At 44.5% G+C, this 24261-nt stretch overlaps 1 protein-coding gene across 1 annotated transcript in view; it reads left to right on the forward strand.

Annotated features, from left to right (window-relative positions):
* LOC143986466 (vomeronasal type-2 receptor 26-like) overlaps nt 1-24261 on the forward strand; it is an 81449-nt gene that overhangs the window by 24627 nt on the left and 32561 nt on the right. Inside the window, exons 4-5 of the mRNA XM_077484809.1 lie at nt 13555-14334; nt 21188-21409. Of these exons, the coding sequence (XP_077340935.1) occupies nt 13555-14334; nt 21188-21409 (1002 nt within the window). The remainder of the gene's footprint in view (nt 1-13554; nt 14335-21187; nt 21410-24261) is intronic.

Here is a 24261-nt window from a genome sequence, read left to right on the forward strand (position 1 = left end):
CCCCTCCACCCCCCTCCTCCCCCTTTTTTCCTCCCCTTCTCTCATTCCACTCCTACCCTCTTCCTTCCCCTTCCCCCGCCCCTTTCTCTCCCTTCCCCTCTTTTTTAATCCTCTCCTTTCTTCTTTTCACCTTCTCCAGAATCCCCCCCCCCCCCCTTTCCCTTCTCCTCCCTTCTCTCTTTCCCTTCTTTCCTTCCCCTTCTCTTTCCTTTTCCCTTCCATTTCCTCTTCTTCCCCCGCCCCCCATCTCCACTTCCCTCCTCTTACCCTTCCTCTGTTTCTTCCCTCCTTTACCTTTTTCATCACTTCCCTTCCTTTCTCCTTCTCTACATTTAGTTTATAAGGTTCATTAGACTCCTTCATCTGCCTATAGGGGTTCCCCCTCCGTCATTTTTCCTCTGTCGTGGTGAGGTGGAGCCTCTCCATGGGCAGAAAGGCCCAACCTAAGTCCCTCTGAGCCGGCGTCTTTCGTTTACAGTCTCTGGGAGAGTTGAAATGCATGTATTTGTCCATATCCATACAACTGTCCATATCGATACACATAGAAAATCAAACTCTCATTTGTAGACATTTTCAAAGCACACTCTCTTAAATTTTTATTTATTTGAGTATTTTGACTTGAACACTTCATGCATCCGTAAATACCGATGTTCATAAATAACTATGTAATGTAACTGTATGTAGATATTATTGACATTCCACAATATAATATATAGATTGTATTAACAAGTGTTTTATGTGATATGACATTTATATATACCTATGTAAAACAAATGTATTACTATATCTTTTTTCTACTTAATTGTATTTTTATTTATGGAAATCATGTCACTCATGTATTGTTTATCAATATTATACTTATAGAATTCATGTGAGATCCCATTGTGCTACTCTCAAGACCCTGACAAAGCGGAAACTGTCCGCAAAACGCGTAGGGCACATCTTTTCTAATTTTATGGGAATTGCACACCCTAATTTCACAAAGAATGTAACTTATCTTAACCTTTTTATTCTTAGAAGGTAGTGCCTTATGGCAGATTAATAAAGTTTATATATTTTCCATAATATTTGTATTCTATTTTTTCTTGATACTCCCCTGAGGCACAAATAAGTCACACCCCATTTTACCTTTTTTTGAAACATAGTTGCACCAATATGCTGCCCACCTTGTGGTGTACCAACAACTTGTGCGCCTTGTAATGCACCAATATGCTGAACACCATGAGACGTACCAACAACTTGTGCATCCTGTAATGCATCAATAAGCTGTGTTCCTTGTAAAGCACCAACAGAATGTGCACCATGAAAAGCACCAAGAGACTTTGCACCTTGAAGGGCACCCAGAGATTGTGTGCCTAGTAGTGCACCAATAAGTTGTGCATTCTGCATTATATCCAAGTAGTGTGAACCCAGTGCTATGCCAGCAGGCTGCATTAAATCAGACAGGTGAGGAAAGTACCCAGCCCCAGCAGATTGGGAAGTATTAGCATTTTTTTTTTAAAGACAGACACTTTGTGACAAATCCTTTATTAAAAAAAAAATAAAAAAAAATGTCCAGCAATGTCCATTCATCTTCAATTCCACCGCGACGAGCAAAAAAAACAAAAACACAACAGCTCCCGCTGACTGACGCTTCTCTCGCTTTGACAGCTGTTATATAGATGGGGCGGGGCCACCTGGTGATGTAAACAGGTGACCCTGCCCCCTCTGATGTCACTGGGTGGCCCCGCCCTCAGCAATATAACAGCTGTCACCGGTGGGAGAAGCAGTACTCGGCAGAGCCTCCCATAGAGGCAGAACTGTTTTGGCTTTTTTTTTTTTCGGGCGGCACGAGATGGATTTACATCGCTGGAAGGAAAATGATAAATGGTTTTCAACATTTTTACAAATAAATATGTGCAAAAGTGTGGCACGCATTTGTATTCAGTCAATACTTTGTAGAACTTCCTTTTACTGCAATTACAGCTGCAAGTCTTTTGGGGGAAGTCTCTACTAGAGATGGATGAACTTCCGACGGGACGTTTAACGAACGTGAACCGCGAACGCGGCCAAAAGTTTGCGAACCGCAACGTTCGCGGCGGGCCCCATTGACTTCAATGGCAGGCGAACTTTAAAAACCTACAGGTCATATTTTCAGCCACAAAATACTTACTAGCTGTGCACACATAGTCCCACCACATGGCCATGTGACATAACACATATCCGGAAGTCCTTTCTAATTATAGGCCTATTTCTAATCTTCCCTTTTTATCTAAGGTACTTGAGAAAGCAGTTGCAAGTCATCTTCAGGATCATCTCAAGCATAACAGCCTTTTTGAAAAATTTCAATCAGGCTTTCGTTTTGCTCATAGTACGGAGACCGCTCTTGTTCGGGTTACAAATGATCTTCTCATGTCATCTGATGCCGGTTCTCCGTCTTTACTTATTATGTTGGATTTGGCAGCTGCGTTCGACACTGTCGATCATGGCATTCTTTTAGATAGTCTTCGTGATAATGTTGGACTAAAAAATTTAGCCTTCAGTTGGTTCGAGTCATATCTTACAGATAGGATTGAACAAACTACATTGGGTCATTTTAAATCTAAACCGCATATGGTTACCTGCGGAGTTCCCCAAGGGTCAGTGCTTGGCCCAATTTTATTTATTCTATATCTTACTCCCTTGGGCCATATTATAAATCGTTATAATATTTCTTTCCATTGTTATGCTGATGATACACAGCTTTATGTAAAAGCTGCAGCTGAAACTCCTTCAGTGCAGTCACCCCTATCAGTCCTTACCGCCTGTCTGGAGGAGATAAAGGAGTGGATGGAACAACATTTCTTGCAACTAAATAGCTCCAAAACTGAGTTTATTATGATTGGAACATCTCACCAGATTAAATCATCGCTGATAACAAGTATTGCCTTTTCAGGCTCTAAAATTCCAGTTTCGTCTGTTGTCACTAATCTTGGTGTAAAAATGGATTCCCAACTCACTTTTGAAGCTCATATAAATCAAGTATGCAAGACTTCTTTCTACCACCTTCGTAATATCTCTAAACTTCGTCCTATCCTTTCTTTTTCCGATGCTGAAAGATTGATTCATGCCTTTGTCTCCTCCAGGCTGGATTATTGCAACGCACTTCTCATTGGGATTCCGAGAAAGAGCATGCAGAGGTTGCAATACGTTCAAAACTCTGCAGCGAGGATCCTAATGAGAGTGCGGAAGCATGAGCATATCACTCCAATTTTAAAATCTCTTCATTGGCTGCCGGTCTCTACAAGGATTGAGTATAAGGTCTCTCTTCTTGTGCATCAATGCATACATGGACAAGCTCCACCTTATCTTAAGGAACTTCTTAGATTGCAAAATCTACCGCGTTCCCTTCGCTCAACTAATTTGAATTGTTTAGAGGTTCCAAAAACTAGGTTGAAAACCATGGGAGATAGGGCTTTTTGTGCTGCTGCCCCACGTCTGTGGAATGCTTTGCCTGATAGTCTAAGGGTTTCTCAGTCTACTGAAAATTTTAAAAAGGGGTTGAAGACTTTTCTTTTTAGCAAATGTTTTGTAAATTAAGCGGTTTGTTTGTTTTTATTGTAATTATGTAGCACTTTGAGGTCTTTTGATGGAAAGTGCATTATAAATAAAATTTATTATTATTATTATTAAGTGAATCTGGGATCGACAACTACAAGCATTCTTTTTTTATCTGTGAAATATTGACAATTCAGGACTCAGGAGCGCATGACGGCAATTGAGGAGAGGAAAGGTCAGGGTAGGCTATGAAGAGGGTGCAGGAGATGATCACCAGCACCGTGATAGAGAGCACTGACACCAGCACCGTGATAGAGAGCACTGACACCAGCACCGTGATAGAGAGAGAGAGCACTGACACCAGTACCGTGATAGAGTGCACTGACTCCAGCACCGTGATAAAGAACACCGACACCAGCACCGAGATAGAGAGCACTGACACCAGCACCATGATATAGAGCACTGACACCAGCACCGAGATATTGAGCACAGACACCAGCAACTCACTGCTAGACCCCAAAAATAGGACACCGCTCAACCTCTTCAAACAGGAGGGTACGGGCATATAGTACGGTGTGCTTTTTTTGTACAAGGAAGTGAGCCAAATGTAGAAAAAAGGTCTGTGTACTTAAATAAATCGTTTATAGACATATACATGGTCTACTGGTCACATGTATTGAATTCCTCCGAGATCTATGCCTCATTCATTTTTATAAATGTGAGGTAGCCAACACTGTCGTGAGTTAGGTGAGTGCGCTTATCGTTCACGATCCCCCCTGCTGCACTGAACGTCCTTTCAGACAGGACACTGGATGAGGGGCAAGCCAACAGTTCCATTGCAAATTGGGCAAGCTCTGGCCAGAGGTCAAGCCTGCCCACCCAGTAGTCCAGGGGTTCATCACTCCTCAGTGTCCACATCCTCACCTTCCCCACCACTATAATTAGAGATCTCGGAGTAGGCAGCAACAGCGGGGACCAACCTCCTCCTTGGGCTGATCTGGGTACTGTTGTTAGACTGCTGAGTGGCGGTTGTTGCTACCTCCTCTTCCTGATCCAATGCCAAGAGTGGCTGCGCATCGGAAATGTCTTGATATGGATCGGAAAATAATTCCTGTGACTCAAGCTGAAGGTATATGTTGGTGGTGGTGTTGGTGGTAGTGTCTTTGGGGGTGCATATGGCAGAGAGTGAAGAAGAGGGTGCAGATCGAGAGGATGAGGAGGGTGCAGAAGAGTAAGGCTGAGTGAGCCACTCAACCAAGTCTGGTGCGTCCTTTGATGTAATCGAACGCACCTTCTGCATTTTGCCACTTTGGCTCAAGCCTGTTGCTCCTGCCCTACCCCTACCACCCCTGCGGAAGGGCCTGCCTCTTCCTCTGCCTGTCATTTTTTAAATGACCCTATGACAAAAGTGCAGTATGTATGTGGAAGAAGGTATATAACACCCCGCTTCAATCTGTCGTTTTTGGGGGCCACTGGTCTATCACACCAGTTATAATACTTTTTTTTTATTGCGTTTGTCACTCTTTGTAGTATCGCTGCAAAACCGCTCAGCAGTCACAATGCTGCACAGTGGAAATGCACTATACTATGCTTTCTATATGTGCAAGTATTTTATACGTGTATTACACCACTATATACTGCACACCAAATAGTACACCTTTACCAGTCCTTAAAAGGACCTTTGTGGACCTAGTAGCTAGTGATTTGCAGACTTTCCCTCTGTCCCAACACTTATAAAAGACAGCTGCAGAAACGAGCAGTAATCTGCAGCACAGCAGTGCACCACAACCCTATGTATTGTACACCTATACCAGTCCTTAAAAGGACCTTTGTGGACCTAGTAGCTAGTGATTTGCAGACTGTCCCTCAGTCCCTACACTGATAAAAGACAGCTGCAGAATTGGGTAGCAGTCAGCAGCAGTGCACCAGCACCCTATATACTGTACACCTATACCAGTCCTTAAAAAGACCTTTGTGGACCTAATAGTAATAGCTAGTGATTAAACTGACTGCCCCTGCTCCACACAGTGTCCTGTCTCTACACTGACAAAAGACAGCTGCAATCACCAGCACAGCAGTGCACTGAACCCTATATACTGTACTACACCTATACCAGTCCTTAAAAGGACTTTTGTGGCCCTAATAGCTAGTGATATGTGTCACTCCCTGCTGCACACAGCGTCCTGTCCCTACAATGACATAAGGCAGAATGTAAAATGGCCGCCATCAGATCAGATCTATTTATAAGGTAGGGGGAATGTCCAATTGTCCATGTGCTGAAATGTCTCAATTGTCTGTCCTGTACCCCATGATGGATGTGTCATCATGGGTCAAAGTTGTTTCACACTGTAAACACATATGTCCACCGGGCGAAAAGCGGCAATAGTCCGCCGATCGGGCGAATCGCGAACACACAAAATTCACTGCGAACCGACCGCCAGGCAAACAGTTCGGCCATCCCTAGTCTATACCAGCTTTGCACATCTAAAGAGTGAAATTTTTTACCATTTTTCTTTGCAAAATATCTCAAGCTCTGTCAGATTGGATGGGGGATTCTCAATTAGATTTAGGTCTGGACCTTGACTGGGCCATTCTAATACAAGTTTGCTTTAATCTAAACCATTCCATTGTAGCTCTGGCTGTATGGTTTAGGGTCGTTGTCCTGCTGGTAAGTGAACCTCCGCCCCAATCTCAAGTCTTTTGTAAACTCTAAGCCCTTGTACACACGGTCGGACATTCCGACGGAAAATGTCTGATCGGACCGTGTTGTGGGATAATCCGACCGTGTGTGGGCTTCATCTGACTTTTTCCGTCGGCATGTCCCACCAACAAAGTTTGAGAGCTGGATATAAAAATCTTCCCACAACATGATCCGATCAGACTTTGTCCGATCATTTGTAGAGAATTCCGATCGGACAAAGTGCCACGCATGCTCAGATCAAATTCCTAGACCAAAGCTATTGGCTACTGGCCTGAACGTAGTCCTGTTGTAACTAAATAACATCATCAGGTTACAAGCAATCAGATTTTCCGAAAACTTTGTTCGACCGTGTGTGAGCAACACCAGTTTCCGTCAAAATCCGTCTGAAAAAATCTGACAGATTTTGTTGTCGGAATGTCCGACCGTGTGTACAAGGGCTAACAGGTTTTCTTCTAAGAATTGCCTTGTATTTGGCTCCATCCATCTTCCCATCAACTCTGATCAGCTTCCCTGTCCCTGCTGAAGAAAAGCATCCCCACAACATAATGCTGACACCACCATGTTTCACAGTCGGGATGGTGTGTTCAGGGTGATGTGTAGTGTTAGTTTTCTGGAACACAAAACCTTTTGCTTTTAGGTAAAAATTATATTTTAGTCTTATCTGACCAGAGCACCTTCTTCAAATGTTTGCTGTGTCCCCCACATGGCTTCTCTCAAACTGAAAATGGGACTTCTTATGGCTTTCTTTCAACACTGGCTTTCTTCTTGCCACTCTTCCATAAAGATTTGTGGAGTGTACCAACAGAATTCCGCTCAAGCTTGGTTTGCATACACACGGTCACACAAGTTCTCTGAACTTTCAACCGTCAAGAACGCGGTGACATATAACACTATGACGGGCCAAGAAAATGAAGTTCAATGCTTCCAAGCATGCGTCAAATTGTTTCCGAGCATGTGTAGGTATTTTATGCGCCGGAATTTGTACAGACGATCAGAATTTCCAACCGAAAAATAGAGAACCTGCTCTCAATCTTTTGCTGGCTGGAATTCGGCCAGCAAAAGTCCGATGGAGCGTACCCAAGGTCGGAATTTCTGACCAAAAGCTCACATCCGACTTTTTCTGGCAGAATTTCTGATCATGTATATGGGGCTTAATTTATTATTATTATTATTCAGGATTTATATAGCGCCAACAGTTTGCGCAGCGCTTTACAATATGAGGGCAGACAGTACACTTACAATACAATTCAGTACAGGAGGGATCAGAGGGCCCTGCTCGTTAGAGCTTACAATCTAGAAGGGAGGGTCAAGTTGAAACAAAAGGTAATAACTGTGGAGGATGAGCTGATGGAGAAAATGAAAATACAGTTAGGTGTGGGTGGGGTAGGCTTCTCTGAAGAGCAGTGTTTTCAGGGATCGTCTAAAAGATAATAAAGTAGGAGATAGGCGGACAGATTGGGGTAGGGCATTCCATAGGATTGGGGAGGCTTTGGAAAAGTCCTGGAGGCGAGTATGGGAGGAGGTGATGAGGGAGCTAGAGAGCAGGAGGTCTTGAGAGGAACGAAGAGGACGAGTAGGTTGGTATTTAGAGACTAAGCTAGTGATGTAGCTGTGGGCCGAGTTGTGGATGGCTTTGTATGTAATTGTTAGTATTTTGAATTTAATTCTTTGGCTGAGTGGAAGGCAGTGGAGGGATTGACAGAGAGGAGTGGCAGACACAGAGCGATTGGTAAGGTGGATGAGTCTGGCAGCGGCATTCATAATTGATTGAAGAGGTGATAGACTATGTAGAGGTAAGCCAATGAGAAGGGAGTTGCAGTAGTCGAGGCGAGAGATGATCAGCGAGTGAATTAAGAGCTTTGTTGTCTCATTGGTTAGAAAGGGGCGTATTTTGGAGATGTTGCGGAGGTTGAGGCGGCAGGATTTGGACAGTGATTGGATGTGTTGCTTGAAGGAGAGTTCAGAGTCCAGGACTACACCTAGAACCTTGGCATGAGGGGATGGGCTTATGGTTGTGCCATCAATTTTGACAGTGAGATCAGGGGAAGGGGCATATGGGGGAGGAAAAATTATAAGTTCGGTTTTGGATAGATTGATTTTGAGGAAGTGATGTGACATCCAGACTGATATATCTGATAGTAAATTAGTGATACGTGAGGAGACAGAGGGAGTGAGCTGAGGGGTAGAGAAATAGATTTGGGTGTCGTCAGCATAGAGGTGGTTTGTCCTATGGACAGATTCTCACACCTGAGCTGTGGATCTCTGCAGCGCCTCCAGACTTACCATGGGCCTTTTTGCTGCTTCTCTGATTAATAGACATGTGCAGAGTAAAATATTTTGTTTCGGAATTTCGTTTTCGTGCGAAAACTTAATTTATTTAGTTACTCCTGAAATTCGTTTTTATTTATTTCGCTTTTCGTTCAAAAATTGCATTCGTCCGAAAATCCACATGAATTACAGACGAATCTGTCTTTGAAGGCTTATGGTGTCTGTCGAATGTATAAAGAAGATTCGACGGAGCTAGTATGCAGCATACTTTAGAACCCTATTAAAGTCTATGGGACTCCAACGTTCAAAATCTAAAGTGCTAATTTTAAATTTGCAAGTTACTGTCCTAAAAAGTGTTTGGGGACCCGGGTCCTGCCCCAGGGGACATGGATCAATGCAAAAAAAAGTTTTAAAAACTGAAGTTTTTTCGGGAGCAGTGATTTTAATAATGATTAAAGTGAAACAATAAAAGTGTAATATTCCTTTAACCACTTGCCGCCCGCCCTATTACAAATTGACGGCGGCAAAGTGGTTTCATTATCCTAACCGGACGTCATAAGACGTGATTAGGATAATGAGCCGCTGCGCGCCCCCGGGGGCGCGCATCGCGGCGATCGTTGTTGCGGGGTGTCAGTCTGACACCCGGCAACTACGATCTCGGTAAAGAGTCTCCGACGGAGACTCTTTACCATGTGATCAGCCGTGTCCAATCACGGCTGATCACAGTGTAAATGGGAAGAGCCGGTGATCGGCTTTCCCTCACTCGTGTCTGTCAGACGCGAGTAGAGGAGAGCCGATCGGCTGCTCCTCTGACAGGGGGGGTCTGTGCTGATCGATTATCAGCACAGCCCCCCCGAGGATGCCCACACTGGACCACCAGGGACACCACTAGACCACCAGGGAAAAGGTAATACAAATCCATAATCCTCCCTAGACCACCAGGGTGCCAGTCAGCACAATGGGTGCCAATCAGTGCCCATAATGGATGCCAATCAGTGGCCACAATGGGCATCACTGATTGGCATGCATTATTGTTTGGCACTGATTGGCATCCATTACTATAACACCGATGCCGCCTATGAGTGCCCACCTGTGCCGCCTATGAGTGCCCACCTGTGCCGCCTGAGTGCCCACCTGTGCCGCCTGAGTGCCCACCTGTGCCGCCTATGAGTGCCCACCTGTGCCGCCTATCCATGCCCACCTGTGCCGCCTATCCATGCCCACCTGTGCCGCCTATCCATGCCCACCTGTGCCGCCTATCCATGCCCATCCGTGCCGCCCATCCGTGCCAGCTATCAGTGCCAATTTGTGCCACCTATCAGTGTCCGTCCGTGTCGCCCATCCGTGTCACCCATCCGTGTCGCTCATCAGTGCCGCCTATCAGTGCCACTTCATTGGTGCCACATTGGTGCCCATCAGTGCCACCTTATCAGTGCCCATCAGTGCCCATCAGTGAAGGAGAAAACATACTTATTTACAAAGTTTTGAAACTGAAACAAAAAAAAACATTTTTTTTTTCAAAATTTTCGGTATTTTTTTATTTGTAGCGCAAAAAATAAAAACCGTAGAGGTGATCAAATACCACCAAAAGAAAGCTCTATTTGTGGGAAAAAAATGATAAAAATTTCATTTGGGTACAGTGTAGCATGACCGCGCAATTGTCATTCAAAATGCGACAGCACTGAAAGCTCAAAATTGGTCTGGGCAGGAAGGTGTTTAAGTGCCCTGTATTGAAGTGGTTAAATTTCGTAGGGGGGGGGGTGTCTATAGTATGCCTGTGAAGGGGCGCATGTTTCTGGTGCTAAGAACTGTCCCTGCACAAAGTGTCATTTATGCAGGAAAAAAAGTCCTTTAAAATCACTCGCCGCTATTATGAATTGTCGGCTCCGTAATACAGAGAACACTCATTGAAAGTCATTGATAAAAAATAAAATTAAAAAAAAAGCGTGGGGGTCCCCCAAATTCAATTACCAGGCCCTTCAGGTCTGGTATGGATATTAAGGGGAACCCCGCGTCAAATAAAAAAAAAATGACATGGGGGTCCCCCTAAAAATCCATACCAGACCCTTTATCCGAGCACGCAACCTGGCAGGCCGCAGGAAAAGAGGGGGGGCGAGAGAGCGGCCCCCCTCCCTCCTGAACTGTACCAGGCAACATGCCCTCAACATTGGGAGGATGCTTTGGGGGTCTGTGACCCCTCAAAGCACCTTGTCCCCATGTTGATGAGGACAAGGGCCTCATCCTCACAACCCTGGCCGGTGGTTGTGGGGGTCTGTGGGCGGGGGGCTTATCAGAAGCTGGAAGCCCCCTTTAACAAGGGGACCCCCAGATCCCGGCCCCCCCCTGTTTGAAATGGTAAGGGGGTACAAAAGTACCCCTACCATTTCACAAAGAAAGTGTAAAAAATAGTTAAATAAGACAAACACACTTTTGAAAAATTCCTTTATTAAAAATAAAAAAAATAAAAAAAAGATTCCAGCGGTGGTAATCCACTCTTGCTATCCAGCGACAGACGGTCATCTCTCTGGGGTCCAGCGATGGCTCATCTCATCCAGCGCAGCGAATCCATCCTTCTTCTGTCTCCACGGAGGAGACACTTCAGGGATTGCGGCAGTCTGACGTTTCTTATATACGGAGGGCGGGGCCACCCATCACCTGACCCCGCCCTCCTTTGACGCAAGGGGAAACCCGGGGCTCCCTGTGACGTATGGGTGACCCCGCCCCCCTCTGATGTAACGGAAACCTGCCTGTGTTACATCAGAGGGGTGCGGGGTCACCCATATGTCACAGAGAACCCCGGGTTTCCCCTTGCGTCAGAGGGGGGCGGGGTCAGGGGACGCCCTCCTGAGATGAGCCATCGCTGGACCCCGGAGAGATGACCGTCCGTCGCTGGATAGCAAGAGTGGATTACCACCGCTGGAATCTTTTTTTATTTGTTTTATTTTTAATAAAGGAATTTTTCAAAAGTGTGTTTGTCTTATTTAACCATTTTTACACTTTCTTTGTGAAATGGTAGGGGTACAAAAGTACCCCCTTACCATTTCAAACAGGGGGGGCGGGATCTGGGGGTCCCCTTGTTAAAGGGGGCTTCCAGATTCTGATAAGCCCCCCGCCCGCAGACCCCCACAACCACCGGCCAGGGTTGTGGGGATGAGGCCCTTGTCCTCATCAACATGGGGACAAGGTGCTTTGAGGGGTCACAGACCCCCAAAGCATCCTCCCAATGTTGAGGGCATGCTACGGTTCAGGAGGGAGGGGGGGCCGCTCTCTCATCCCCCCTCTTTTCCTGTGGCCTGCCAGGTTACGTGCTCAGATAAAGGGTCTGGTATGGATTTTTAGGGGGACCCCCACGTCAATTTTTTTAATTAACGCGGGGTTCCCCTTAATATCCATACCAGACCTGAAGGGTCTAAGGGTTTAGGGGGAACCCCACGTCAAATTTCTTAAATTTGAGGCAGGGTTCCCCTTAATATCCATACCAGACCTGAAGGGCCTGGTAATTGAATTTGGGGGACCCCCACGCTTTTTTTAAATTTATTTATTTATTTATTTATCAATGACTTTCAATGAGTGTTCTCTGTATTACGGAGCCGACAATTCATAATAGCTGCGAGTGATTTTAAAGGACTTTTTTTCCTGCATAAATGACACTTTGTGCAGGGACAGTTCTAAGCACCAGAAACATGCGCCCCTTTTACATGCATACTATAGACACCCCCCCCCCCCCCCTACGAAATTTAAAGGAATATTACACTTTTATTGTTTCACTTTAATCATTATTAAAATCACTGCTCCTGAAAAAACGGCCGTTTTTAAAACTTTTTTTTGCATTGATCCATGTCCCCTGGGGCAGGACCCGGGTCCCCAAACACTTTTTAGGACAATAACTTGCAGAATCTTTTCTCTCTGTCGAATATTTTCTCTCTGTCGAATATTTTCTCTATATAATCTTGGACTAATAGAGGTAAGGTTAGGCACATTTGACCACAGGTTCTATAGACACAGATTGTTATTGTCAGAGTCACGTCGAATCTCCTATTCTATATCGAACTGTTGTAACAATGAAAACGAAAATAAAGCATTTATTTATGTCGGATCTTTCGTTTTTCGGATTCTGTGCTTTTGTTATCGTTTGTCAAAACGAAAACAAAAATAGCTGAAATTCGGACGAAAATGCATTCGGACGAAAACGAATGCACATGTCTACTGATTAATGCTCTCTTTGCCCAGCTTGCCAGTTTAGGTGGACGGCCATGTCTTGGTAGGTTTGCAGTTGTGCCATACTCTTTCAGTTTTTGGATGATGGATTGAACAGAGCTCCATGAGATGTTCAGTGCTTGGGATATTTTTTTATAACCTAACCCAGCTTTACACTTCTCCACAACTTTATCTCTGACCTGTCTGGTGTGTTTCTTGGCCTTCATGATGCCCTTTGTTCAATAAGGTTGTCTAATAAACCTATGAGGGCTTCAGGGCTTCACAGAACAGCTGTATTTATAATGCGATTAAATTATACACATTACTATTTACTAATTAGGTGACTTTTGAAGGCAGTCGATTACACTAGATTTTAGTTAGGGGTATCAGAGTACAGGGGGGTTCCCGAGTTTTACAAGTTGCAAACAACTCCTACTTACGAACGGCAGGTGGCGCCGGTGGGCACATCAGAAAACACCGCAAAACGACGGCGTAAAACATCAGAAAACGCATGCGCGTCCGAATTATGAACAAAGCCGACTTAGGAACAAACAGCCAGTCCCTAACCCGATCACAACTTGGGGGCCCCCTGTAAAGGGGGCTGAATACAAAAGCACGCCACACTTTTCAGATATTTATTTGTAAAAAAAAATCTGAAAACCATTTATCATTTTACTTCCACTTCACAATAATGTGCCACTTTGTGTTGGTCTATCACATAAAATCTCTATAACTTACATTTAAGTTTTTTGTTTGTAACATGACAAAAAGTTGAAAATATCAAGGGGTATGAATATTTTTGAAGGCACTGTATATTCCATTTCTCATATTTTCATTGTTTGAATAATAATATTTCCAAACATATTATCCAGATCAGTTATCAAGTCACTAACCCTCACCTGAGTGATGGAAAAGCATATCCAACTTTATTCCGCGTGACGCCAGCTGATCGGGTCCGTTTTGCAGCTCTTATTAAATTTCTGCAGCATTTTGGGTGGAACTGGATTGGAATAATAACATCATGGGATGGCAGCGGTGATGAGGAGGCCCAAGAACTGAGTAACATGATGAGCCAACATGGGATCTGCACAGAATATATCATCCAACTCAGTTCAGATATATTAAGTGATGCTCAGACATTGAGAATTATTTCGAAATCAACATCTAAGGTTATCGTAGTGTGCGGAAATTCCATGATGTACTTTCATTTTCTTGCTTATCCTTTACCCCCTGGTATAAAAGATATCACATTTATTTTCCCACCATCGTGGATTAGGACAAATAATGTAAATTATGTGTACGAGAATTTTGTTAACTGCAGCTTCATATTTCTGTGGCCACGAGAAAATAACCCAAACATGGACGTTTATACCAAGGCTATCAACTTCTCCAGCTGCTTAAATGACCCCATAATGGAAGATCTTTGGATTTTTACATTTAACTGCCTTTCCCCAAACCCGGAAAAAAATATCTATTTTAAATTATTTGATATCACTCTAAATCCTTGTACAGTTACAAAAGATCTTTCCTCATTGTATACTTATATAACTCCAGCTTCCTATGTATACAGGGCTGTGTATGTTCTGGCCCATGCTCTACACGAAATGTACATGAAGAAAAATAAATCCGAACAACATGGATTCCAGCACAGAGTAAGTTGGGTAATAAGTTTTTATATTACTGTGATCCTATCAGGGGAGGGCTGGCAGCCTTCGGCCTGGGAGTCAAGTCCAGTCCACCGAACCACCGAATCAGCTCACCATCCATGCCCACCTGGTTTTATAACTCATGCCCAAAGAGTGCTGTAATAAAAATCAAAAGGTGCTTCGACAAAGTATTATGCCACGTACACGCGACCGTTTTTTTACCGTCAGAATAAACTCTGACGGTATTTCCGAAGGAGTTCCGCTGAAGCGGACTTGCCTACACACGATCACACCAAAGTCCGATCGTTTACAACGCGGTGACGTACAACGGGACTAGAAAAGGAAGTTCAACAGCCAGTAGCCAATAGCTGCCCTTGCGTCGTTTTTGGTCCGTCGGAACAGCATACAGACGAACGGTTTTCCCGATAGGAATTGATTCCGTTGGAAAGACTTAAAACATTTTCTATTTCTAGGTCCGTCGGAATTTTCCAAAAGAAAAGTCAGATGAGGCCCACACACGATCGGAATACCCGATGAAATGATTCCGTCTGACTTTTCTGCCAGAAAGTCTGACGGTGTGTACACGGCATTATGTGAATGTACAATGTATATGTAAAGCGCTGCGTAACTTGATGGCGCTATATAAGTAACCGAAATAAACTGAAATAAATAAATTAGTGTAAGGGCGTGCACACTTTTGCAACCATATTATTTTTTTTTTTTTGCTTCCCTCCACAAAAAAGATTTCAGTTTTTTTGTTCAACTGAATGGTACAGTTTATAGGTCACATTAAGGTGGAAAAAGTTCTGAAATTACTTATCTTTATCTCATTTGTTTATATCGCAGAGACCTGACATTTTAACAGGGGGTGTGTAGACTTTTTATATCCACTGTATATTGTTTTAGCCTCTAAATGACAGAATTCCCATTAATACAAACACAGAACAATAATGAAGTACCGTATGGGCCGGTTCACACTGCTGTGCAAATCACATGCGACATTTGTGTGATGCAAATTCAGCCATACGGAAACTCCTGCAGAACCTTTTTTGATCTGCACCAGAATCGTATAGCATAGGTGTTCATACCCATGTGATACAATTCCTGTCTGAATTGACAGTTCGCACTGCGATATGCAATCCAATCTGGGGGTGTCATTAACTTTGTATTGACACTCCCAGTGGTTGGCAAAGGGCGGTGTGAACTGCCTGCGAGCCGGGTGTGATGCCGGAACCTGCAATGGATTTGCAGGGTTCCCGCGTCTCACCAATGTGAACTTAAGCCCCGTACACACTATCAGATTGTCTGCTGAGTTTTTTCCTTCATATTTACCAAAACCATGTAGTAGAAGGGCCTGCCTGATTGCATACACATTGAAACTCCTAAGGTTTGACCTCATATTATATGGTTTTGGTAAATCTGAAGGAAAAACTCAGCAGACAATCTGATAGTGTGTACGGGGCTTAGGAAAATATTCTATAACAACATACCTACTTCCCAGAAACATCACTGGTATACAAGTCTAGCTTCAAAACATACAAGAGCATGCCCAGCTTTCACAACACATAGATCAGTGCCCATTAATGCAGTTTCACCATTGCCCATCAGTGCAGTCTCACCAGTGCCCATCATTGCAGCATCACTAGTGCCCATCAGTGGAGCCTCACCAGTGCAGTGCCCATCAGTGCAGCCTGATCAGTGCCCATCAAAGCAGCCTGATCAGTGCCCATCAGTGCAGCCTCACCAGTGCAGTGCCCATCAATGCAGCTTGATCAGTATCCATCAATTTAGCCTCACCAGTGCCCATCAATGCAGCCTCACCATTGCAGTGCCATCAGTGCCGTCTGATCAGTGCCCATCAACGCAGCCTTACCAGTGCATGGGGAGAGAGGAGAGCTGCTGATTTACACAGAGCAGGGATCTCCTGCAGGGTACTTCTGCTTACTGGTGCAGCTGTTGCCCCGCCTCTTGGACCAGCTCCTATGATGGATGTCACACATCCTGGCATTAGACCAGTGTGACGTCCATTATAGGAGCCGGTGCAGGAGGTGTGATTTCGAATGTCAGCCAGCCACAGCAGGTAACAATGGTAATATGGAGGCCTGGGGATTTTTTGGGGCCCACTAGGGGTTATAGCCCCGGTCAGCCCCCCTCCTGACACCACTGCTCACAGGCCATGGCTCGCAGGAGCCACAGGCAATGGCCAACACAGGACCTGAAAGAGAGTGTGAAAGAGTGTTGAGGGCTATTTCCTATTTTGAGGTTACTGGATGGTGGGCAGGACACTGGGGCAGGGTAAATGGGGTGTATGGGGGGAGGGGGACAGGGATGTAGGGGTGAGCTGGGGGTGTCAGGGTCTGGGTCTCGCTCTCACCTCAGCAGGTCCTTAAACCGTGCACGGCCTCTTTGGGTGGTGATGACAACTTCCAAGCTGGTTCTCTCCTCTGCTTGTCTCCTGTCCAAAGTCTCTAGGAGTGTAGTGGAGGGGTAAGCTCAGCTGCCTGCTCGTCTAGTAGGCTGCTGTGCTGCTCTCTCAATCACATATTCTCTCTCCTCTCAAAACGAGCTTCAACTTGGCTTGCAGCCACTCCTCAAGCCAGCGCCCAGCCCACGGCCAGAGCAAATCAATCAACAATCACATCGAGATTCAATTTCTATACCTTTTACAATAGGTAGCACCAATTATATTGGATGAGATTGGTAGACCATGTATATATATACAAGGTTTGCCGATTGGTAAATATATGAATTGTCTCATTGACAATGGATCTGAGTATTAGCCTTACCAGGTAAAACATATTTGTGAAACCAAATTACTTAATGTGTAATATAGTGGGTTTTAATAATACAAGTAATTTCACTGCTAGACAGGTATCTAATGTAACATTTGAAGTACCTGGATTAGTGAAAATTAATATGGGCATTTGGGTCTGTCATGATGAAGAGAATATACTTGGTATTGATGTAATCAATAAACAAGATCCATCTGGGCCCAAAACAGTGCTTATTGATCCCTCTGTATACAGTAATGTTGGTTCCATTACCAATATGTCTACAGAACAAAAGTGGCCTGATATTGATGGTAATCGTGCTTTAAAGGAAATGGCACACCATTTTCCAAGTTTATGGTCAAAGCTCAAAAATTACATTGGAACTTTGAAAAATACTGAATTTGAATAGTGAGGGAAAAAATCCAGAACCCCTTAATCAGTAATAAGGTTATTAGAATCAATTGATCCACTTTCTGCGATTAATAAAGAGCTTTTACAACTATATTATAAAGAAAGCAAAATCAGTGGTAAATAATTGTATTTGGCCAGATAAAAAACATAATTCATATTCTTTATCAGTTGACTTAAGGACATTGAATAAAGATATCACAAATAACCCAGTTCTTCCTGATAAATCTAACATAAAGTTAAATTTGAATGCTGAGGACAAAGTGTTCTCTGTACTAGAAATCTCTAATGCCGCGTACACACGATCAGACCGGCGGACAATCCGCCGGAATAACGGACTTGCCCACACATGGACTAAAGTCCATTCATTTTGAACAGGATTTCAGGTACGACGGGACTAGCAAAGGAAGTCAATGTCGCCGCCTCTATCGGCGAGATTGACACCTTGCAAGTCCCGTCACCTGGTATGGGTTTTAAGGGTAAACCCTATGCTGAAAAACGGCATGGGGGTCCCCCAAAAGTCCATACCAGACCCTTATCCGAGCGCGCAGCCCGGCCAGTCAGGAAATGGGGTGGGTACAAGCGAGAGCCCCCTCCTGAACTGTACCAGGCTGCGTGCCTTCAACATGGGGGGGTGCTTTGGGGAAGGGGGGCCCTGCAGCCCCCCCCCACCCAAAGCACCTTGTCCCCACGTTGATGAGGACAATGGCATCTTCCCGACAACCCTGGCCGTTGATTGTTGCGGTCTGTGGGTGGGGGGCTTATCAGAATTTGGCACCCCCCTTTAATAAGGGGGTCCCCAGATCCCAGCCCCCCACCCTATGTGAATGAGTAGGGGGTACATCGTACCCCCTACCCATTCACCTGGGGGGAAAAAGTGGTAAAAAAAACACACAACACAGGTTTTTTTTAGTTTATTAGGCAGCTCCGGGGGTCTTCCAACTTCGGGGGTCTTCTTGCCGGGCTCCTCCGCTATCTTCTGCTCTTTTGCTAGCGGAGGAGCCCAGCTTTCTCCTTCGTCATCCGGGGATCTTCTTCCGGGCTCCTCCGCTATCCCCACTTCCCCAAAGCACCCCCCATGTTGAGGGCACGCGGCCTAGTACGGTTCAGGAGTGGGGGGGCACTCGCTCGTTCCCACCCCCTTTCCTGACCGGCCCGGCTGCGTGCTTGGGTAAGGGTCTGGTATGGACTTTGGAGGGACCCCCACGCTGTTTTACAGCATAGGGGTTACCCTTAAAGCCCATGCCAGGCGACGGGGCTCGCAAGGTGTCAATCTCGCCGATGGAGGCGGCGGCATTGACTTCCTTTGCTAGTCCCGTCATACCTGAAGTCACGTTCAAAATGTATGGACTTTAGTCCATGTGTGGGCAAGTCCATTCATTTGGAAAGTCCGAGTCAAGTCTTCTTTCAAAGTCCGCCAGACTTTTGGGAAGAAAAAGTCCGCCGGAGGCAACTCACGGTTGAATTGTCCAGGCGGACTCTGGTCCGCCGGATAGTCCGATCGTGTGTACGTGGCATAATAGTAATTTGTCCATTCCTTTACGTAAAAGTTGTCACTACAAACACAATTGTCCCTATCACTGTACACTGCACACTCACATCAGTCCCTACCCTTGAGGAGCCCACAATCCAAGGTCCCCATTCACATACTAGGGCCAATTTTGGACAGAAGCCAATTAACCTACCTGCATGTCTTTGGAGTGTGGGAGGAAACTGGAGTACCCAGGGGAAACCCACACAGAGAGAACATGCAAACTCCAGGCAGGTAGTGTCGTGGTTGGGATTTGAACCAGTGACCCTTTTTTACAGATAGGTGAGAGTGCTAACCACTACACCACTGTGACGCCCAAATAGGTATTGGTGATGGTATAGTTCATGAAACTAAAGCAAAAAAACTTTAAAAATGTTCTAGGCCAGACTGTATTTGTCAGCATGTGGATAAGATTCTGCTGGGTACTCAGTTTATCGATGAACATATGGCTCTTTTCTCTGAGTTGTTTATGACGTTACAAACTGAAGGTCTAAAATTAAACACGGCGAAAGTTCAGCTGATGAAAAGTCAGGTGAAATACCTTCTCATGCAAACGTCAAGGAAAAAGACAATTGTTTGCAAGAAACAGTAATGCCCTATACACACGGTCGGACTTTCCGACGGAAAATGTGCGATCGGATCATGTTGTCGGAAAATCCGATCGTGTGTGGGCTCCATCTGAATTTTTCCATTGGAATTTCCGACACACAAAGTTTGAGAGCTGGATCTAAAATTTTCCGACAACCAATTCCGACGGACAAAGTGCCACACATGCTCAGAATAAATTACGAGACAAAAGCTATTGGCTACTGGCCTCTTTATAGTTCCAACGTAAGTGTTGTACGTCACCTCGTTCTGAACGATCGGATTTTCCAACAACTTTGTGCAACCATGTGTATGCAAGACAAGTTTGGGCCAAAATCCGTCAGAAAAAATCCAATGGATTTTGTCGTCGGAATGACCGACCGTGTGTACAGGGAATTCAAGATATCGTTGCAATTCCAGCTCCAACAACTCATAAGGCATTGCATCAATTTTTGCATAAAATAAATCATCGCAAAGTGTTTTTGCACTGTCTCGCAGAAAAAAAATATCCACTATATAATCTTTGAGGAATGAAGTAAAATAGTTGACCAATGGTTTTGTTGAACAAATGTTGAAAAAAGCTTTGCAGACTTCTCCAGCATTAAGAGGTTTATTCTGAAGCATCTTTTGTTTTGAAAACTTGTGTATCTGAGAATGCCATCTCAGTAAGGTTGCCTCAATTACAAGAAGGTAGAGAGAAAATAACTGCCTATTTCTCCAGAGTTTTATCATTTTTGGGAAAAAAAAACTTTTGAGTCAGGTCTAAAGCAGCTGCTCGATGCACATCTATGCATGTTGCTTTTGAGCGTTTCTACAGTGCTTTTTGCGGTGCTTGCCTCGTTTTTGGATACGCGGTGTTACCGTGATTTTACCACGATTTTGCAGCATTTTGCTTTTTTTTTTAACACTGTATATAGCTGGTTTATAAGGAGGGGGCCGGGAAGTCCTTAACAACCGATGAGTCATCAGTTGTCAGTGGGCTTCCCGCTGAATGTAAAAAAAAAAAAAAAGAATTGCCGTAAAAAAAACAGCGTGGGGTCCCCCCCCCAGGTCCATTTAAGGTCCTTGGGTCTAGTATGGATTTGGAGGGGACTCCCACACCAAAATGTAAAAAAAAAATGGCGTAGGGGTCCCCCCAAAATCCATACCAGACCCTTATCGGAGCATGCAGCCCGGCAGGTCAGGAAATGGAAGGGATGAGCGAGTGCCCCCCCCCCCCTTTCCTGAACCATACCAGGCCGCATGCGCTCAACATGGGGGTTGGCAGCTGTGAGAATATGGAAGGATTAATTGCAGAGCCGCAGGCTCATTATGTGAAATAAATGACAACACAATCTCCTATAGGTAATGATGTATTTGATGTGCAGTTACCAGATATTGATGTTTCTCTTGGATTCGATGGGAATCTTTCTGATTCAATCATTCCAATTCTCATTTATAGAAAGACCGCCCTGTAATTGGAATATAACTCCATCACATTTTGTATATTTTTTAAGCAAACTATAATTCCAGAACTCTTATATCTGTATATAGTAATTTGTGTTCTTCTGTCTTCCATAAAAAGCTGAGCAAATATGTGAGAAATCTTTATTACACCGACCCAGATGATGGCGAGATCTACTTTAATGAGAGAAAAGAAGTTCCAACTGATCTTATTTTAAAAAGCTGTTCTTTTATTAACAGTACACATTCGTCATATAGAACAATTTCCACGATTCAGAGCCCAGATTATGTGCCGGAACCATTTATCGATATGAGTGACCCATCCTTCTGGAAAACAGGCAAAGTAAGAAATTACTTTATTTTCTGTTTATATTGTTTGCTGAGGAGATTCAAAATTCAGATTTATAGAGTTTTTATGGTCTTAAAGCGGGAGTTCCGCCATTTTTTGTTTTTTTCTTAAAGTCAGCATCTACAAATACTGCAGCTGCTGACTTTTAAAATATGGACACTTACCCCTCCAGTGCGCCCGCGATGTCGGCACCTGAAGCCGATCTGTCGATCGGCTCTTGGGTGCTGTCGCCGCCATCTTCGGTGTGGGAATCAGGAAGTGAAGCCTTGCGGCTTCACTTCCCGGTTCCCTATTGCGCATGCGTGAGTCCCGCTATGCATAAGGACTGTCCCTGCTGTCTCTGGGATCCGTGTGTTTCCCAGCAGATAGCGGGGGCCCCGCAGGAAGTGGCGTAAACAGCCGTAGATTCTGCAGCTATTTGTGCCCAGAAGTGGGTGCAGATACCTGCATTATACAGGTATCTGTACCCCCCTCCCCCCTGAAAAGTGCCAATTGTGGCACCGGAGGGGGGGAGAGTTCCGATGAGTGGAAGTTCCACTTTAGGGTGGAACTCCGCTTTAATTTAGGATATTCTAGCCAATGTGCCTCTCCATGAATGAGGTCATTTTTGGAGCCAATGAAGATCTTTCATTGTAAAAATGAATGTACATAAAGAAATTTCTTATAAGATATGTATTTTCTATTTGTGAGTAGTGCCGTGCTAGGTCAGTTTCTAGAAGGGAGGCAAGTTTTGTTTTTGGCTCTACTGTTAGAAGTGGAGACTAATGCAGCGTACACATGACCGGACTTTCCGGCAAACTAAGTCCAACGGTCTTCCTGACAAATTTTCGGCGGAGTTCTGACTGACTTTCTGAACGAACGGACTTGGCCACACACAATTACACCAAAGTCTGATGGATTTGAATGTGATGACATACGACCGGACCAGAATAAGGAAGTTCATAGCCAGTAGCCAATAGCTGTCCTAGCATCGGTTTTCGTCCGCCAGACTAGCATAAAGACGAATGGATTTTTAGACCGGACTCAAGTCCGTCGGAAAGATTTGAAACATGTTTTAAATCTAAAGTCTGTCTGATTTTTAGAAAGCAAAGGTCCGATGAAGCCCACAGACGATCCAATTCTCTGGTGGATTTGTTCCGTCGCACCTAGTCCGTCAAAGTCTGGTTGTGTGTATGCGGCATTAAAGTGATTTTAAACCCTTGAACACCACTTTTGACCTACAGGTAAGCCTTTTTATAGTACAGTGAATATCCCATGTGCACCATTTAGGAGATATCCCCTATATCCCCTACATCAGTCATCTGCACTGAAGAAACGGCTCGATCGTGCCATTTCTTCAGTTGCTGTGCCTGTCATCGCAGCTCCAGTCAATCACAGCACTGGAGCCCGCGATACCCGGAAATAACTCCGGGAGACATGTCTCTTGCCACAGAGGTGTGTCCCGGGATCACGGCAACACCTTTGATGCAAGGTAAGTATTTCATAATGAGCTAGTATGCTATTCTAGTAGCTCATTATACCTTTGTCTTGCAGGATTTTTTTTTTTTTCTTTGGGTTTACAACCACTAATTGTGTCTTGCTTACTCTGAATTCTACAACTGCTGGCTTGTCTGTCTCCTCCTGTCTCTCCAGGGTTGTTGCCTTATGCCCCGTACTCACGAGCAGAATTTTCGTTTGAAAAAAATTTTGGATGTTTTTTCCGACGGAATTCCGCCCAAGCTTGGCTTGCATACACACGGTCGCACAAAAGTTCTCCGAACTTTCGACCATCAAGAACGCGGTGACGTACAACACTATGACAAGCCAAGAAAATTAAGTTCAATGCTTCTGAGCATGCGTCAAATTGTTTCCGAGCATGCGTAGGAATTTTGTGTGTTGGAATTGGTACAGACGATCGGAATTTCCGATCTGAACTTTTTCCGGTCGAAAACAGAGAACCTGCTCCCAAACTTTTGCTGGCGGGAATTCCGCCAGCAAAAGTCCGATGGAGCATACACACGGTCAGAATTTCCGACCAAAAGCTCACATTGGACTTTTGCTGGGGGAATTTCCGATCATGTATATGGGGCATTAGAGAAGAGATGCCCCCTGTGCTAGAACTGTGTGTTACCTTTTTTGTGGAAGAAAACTCTGTTTTATTTGCTTAGCTGCTTCAAGATAGTGTCTTCATTTGAGTTGTTTAGTCCTGGGCATCCCAAAGCTTTCCCAATCCCTATCTCTGTTCTACAAAACAATAAAAACAACAAAAATACGCCATCTGCCTATTTACTGTCTAAGGAGAGTGAGAGTCTGGATGCTTCTGGCTGAATATACTCTGCTTGCTTCATTAAGGGATCAAATCACCGGACCAAGTCAAGGCTTCGCTACATGTGTATGTATGTGGTATGGAATAAAGTTGTAAGAGGAGGTAAAGGGGGCTGTAAATCTCTGACACAAATGACATGGGATATAAATATTACAGGAAATAGCAGCACTGAAATCAGCAGATTAACAATAAAACATCCATTGGTGGAATTGAGAAGTTCAGGATGTCCTTATTATGTGTCTTCGGCACTCAATGAAAAGTATAAGCCCTTGTACACATGGTCGGACATTCCGACGGAAAATGTCTAATCGGACCGCGTTGACGGATAATCCAACAAGTGTGTGGGCTCCATCGGACTGTTTCCATCGGAATATGTGACCGACAAAGTTTTAGAGCTGGGCTATAAAACTTTCTGACAACATGATCCGATCTGACTTTTTCCAATCGTTTGTAGAGAATTCCGATCGGACAAAGTGCCACGCATGCTCAGATCAAATTCCTAGACCAAAGCTATTGGCTACTAGCCTGAACGTAGTCCCGT

The sequence above is a fragment of the Lithobates pipiens genome, unplaced genomic scaffold (genome assembly GCF_037356315.1).
Source record: "Lithobates pipiens isolate NorthernLeopardFrog02 unplaced genomic scaffold, aLitPip1_a1.2 Scaffold_160, whole genome shotgun sequence".
Taxonomy (NCBI): domain Eukaryota; kingdom Metazoa; phylum Chordata; class Amphibia; order Anura; family Ranidae; genus Lithobates; species Lithobates pipiens.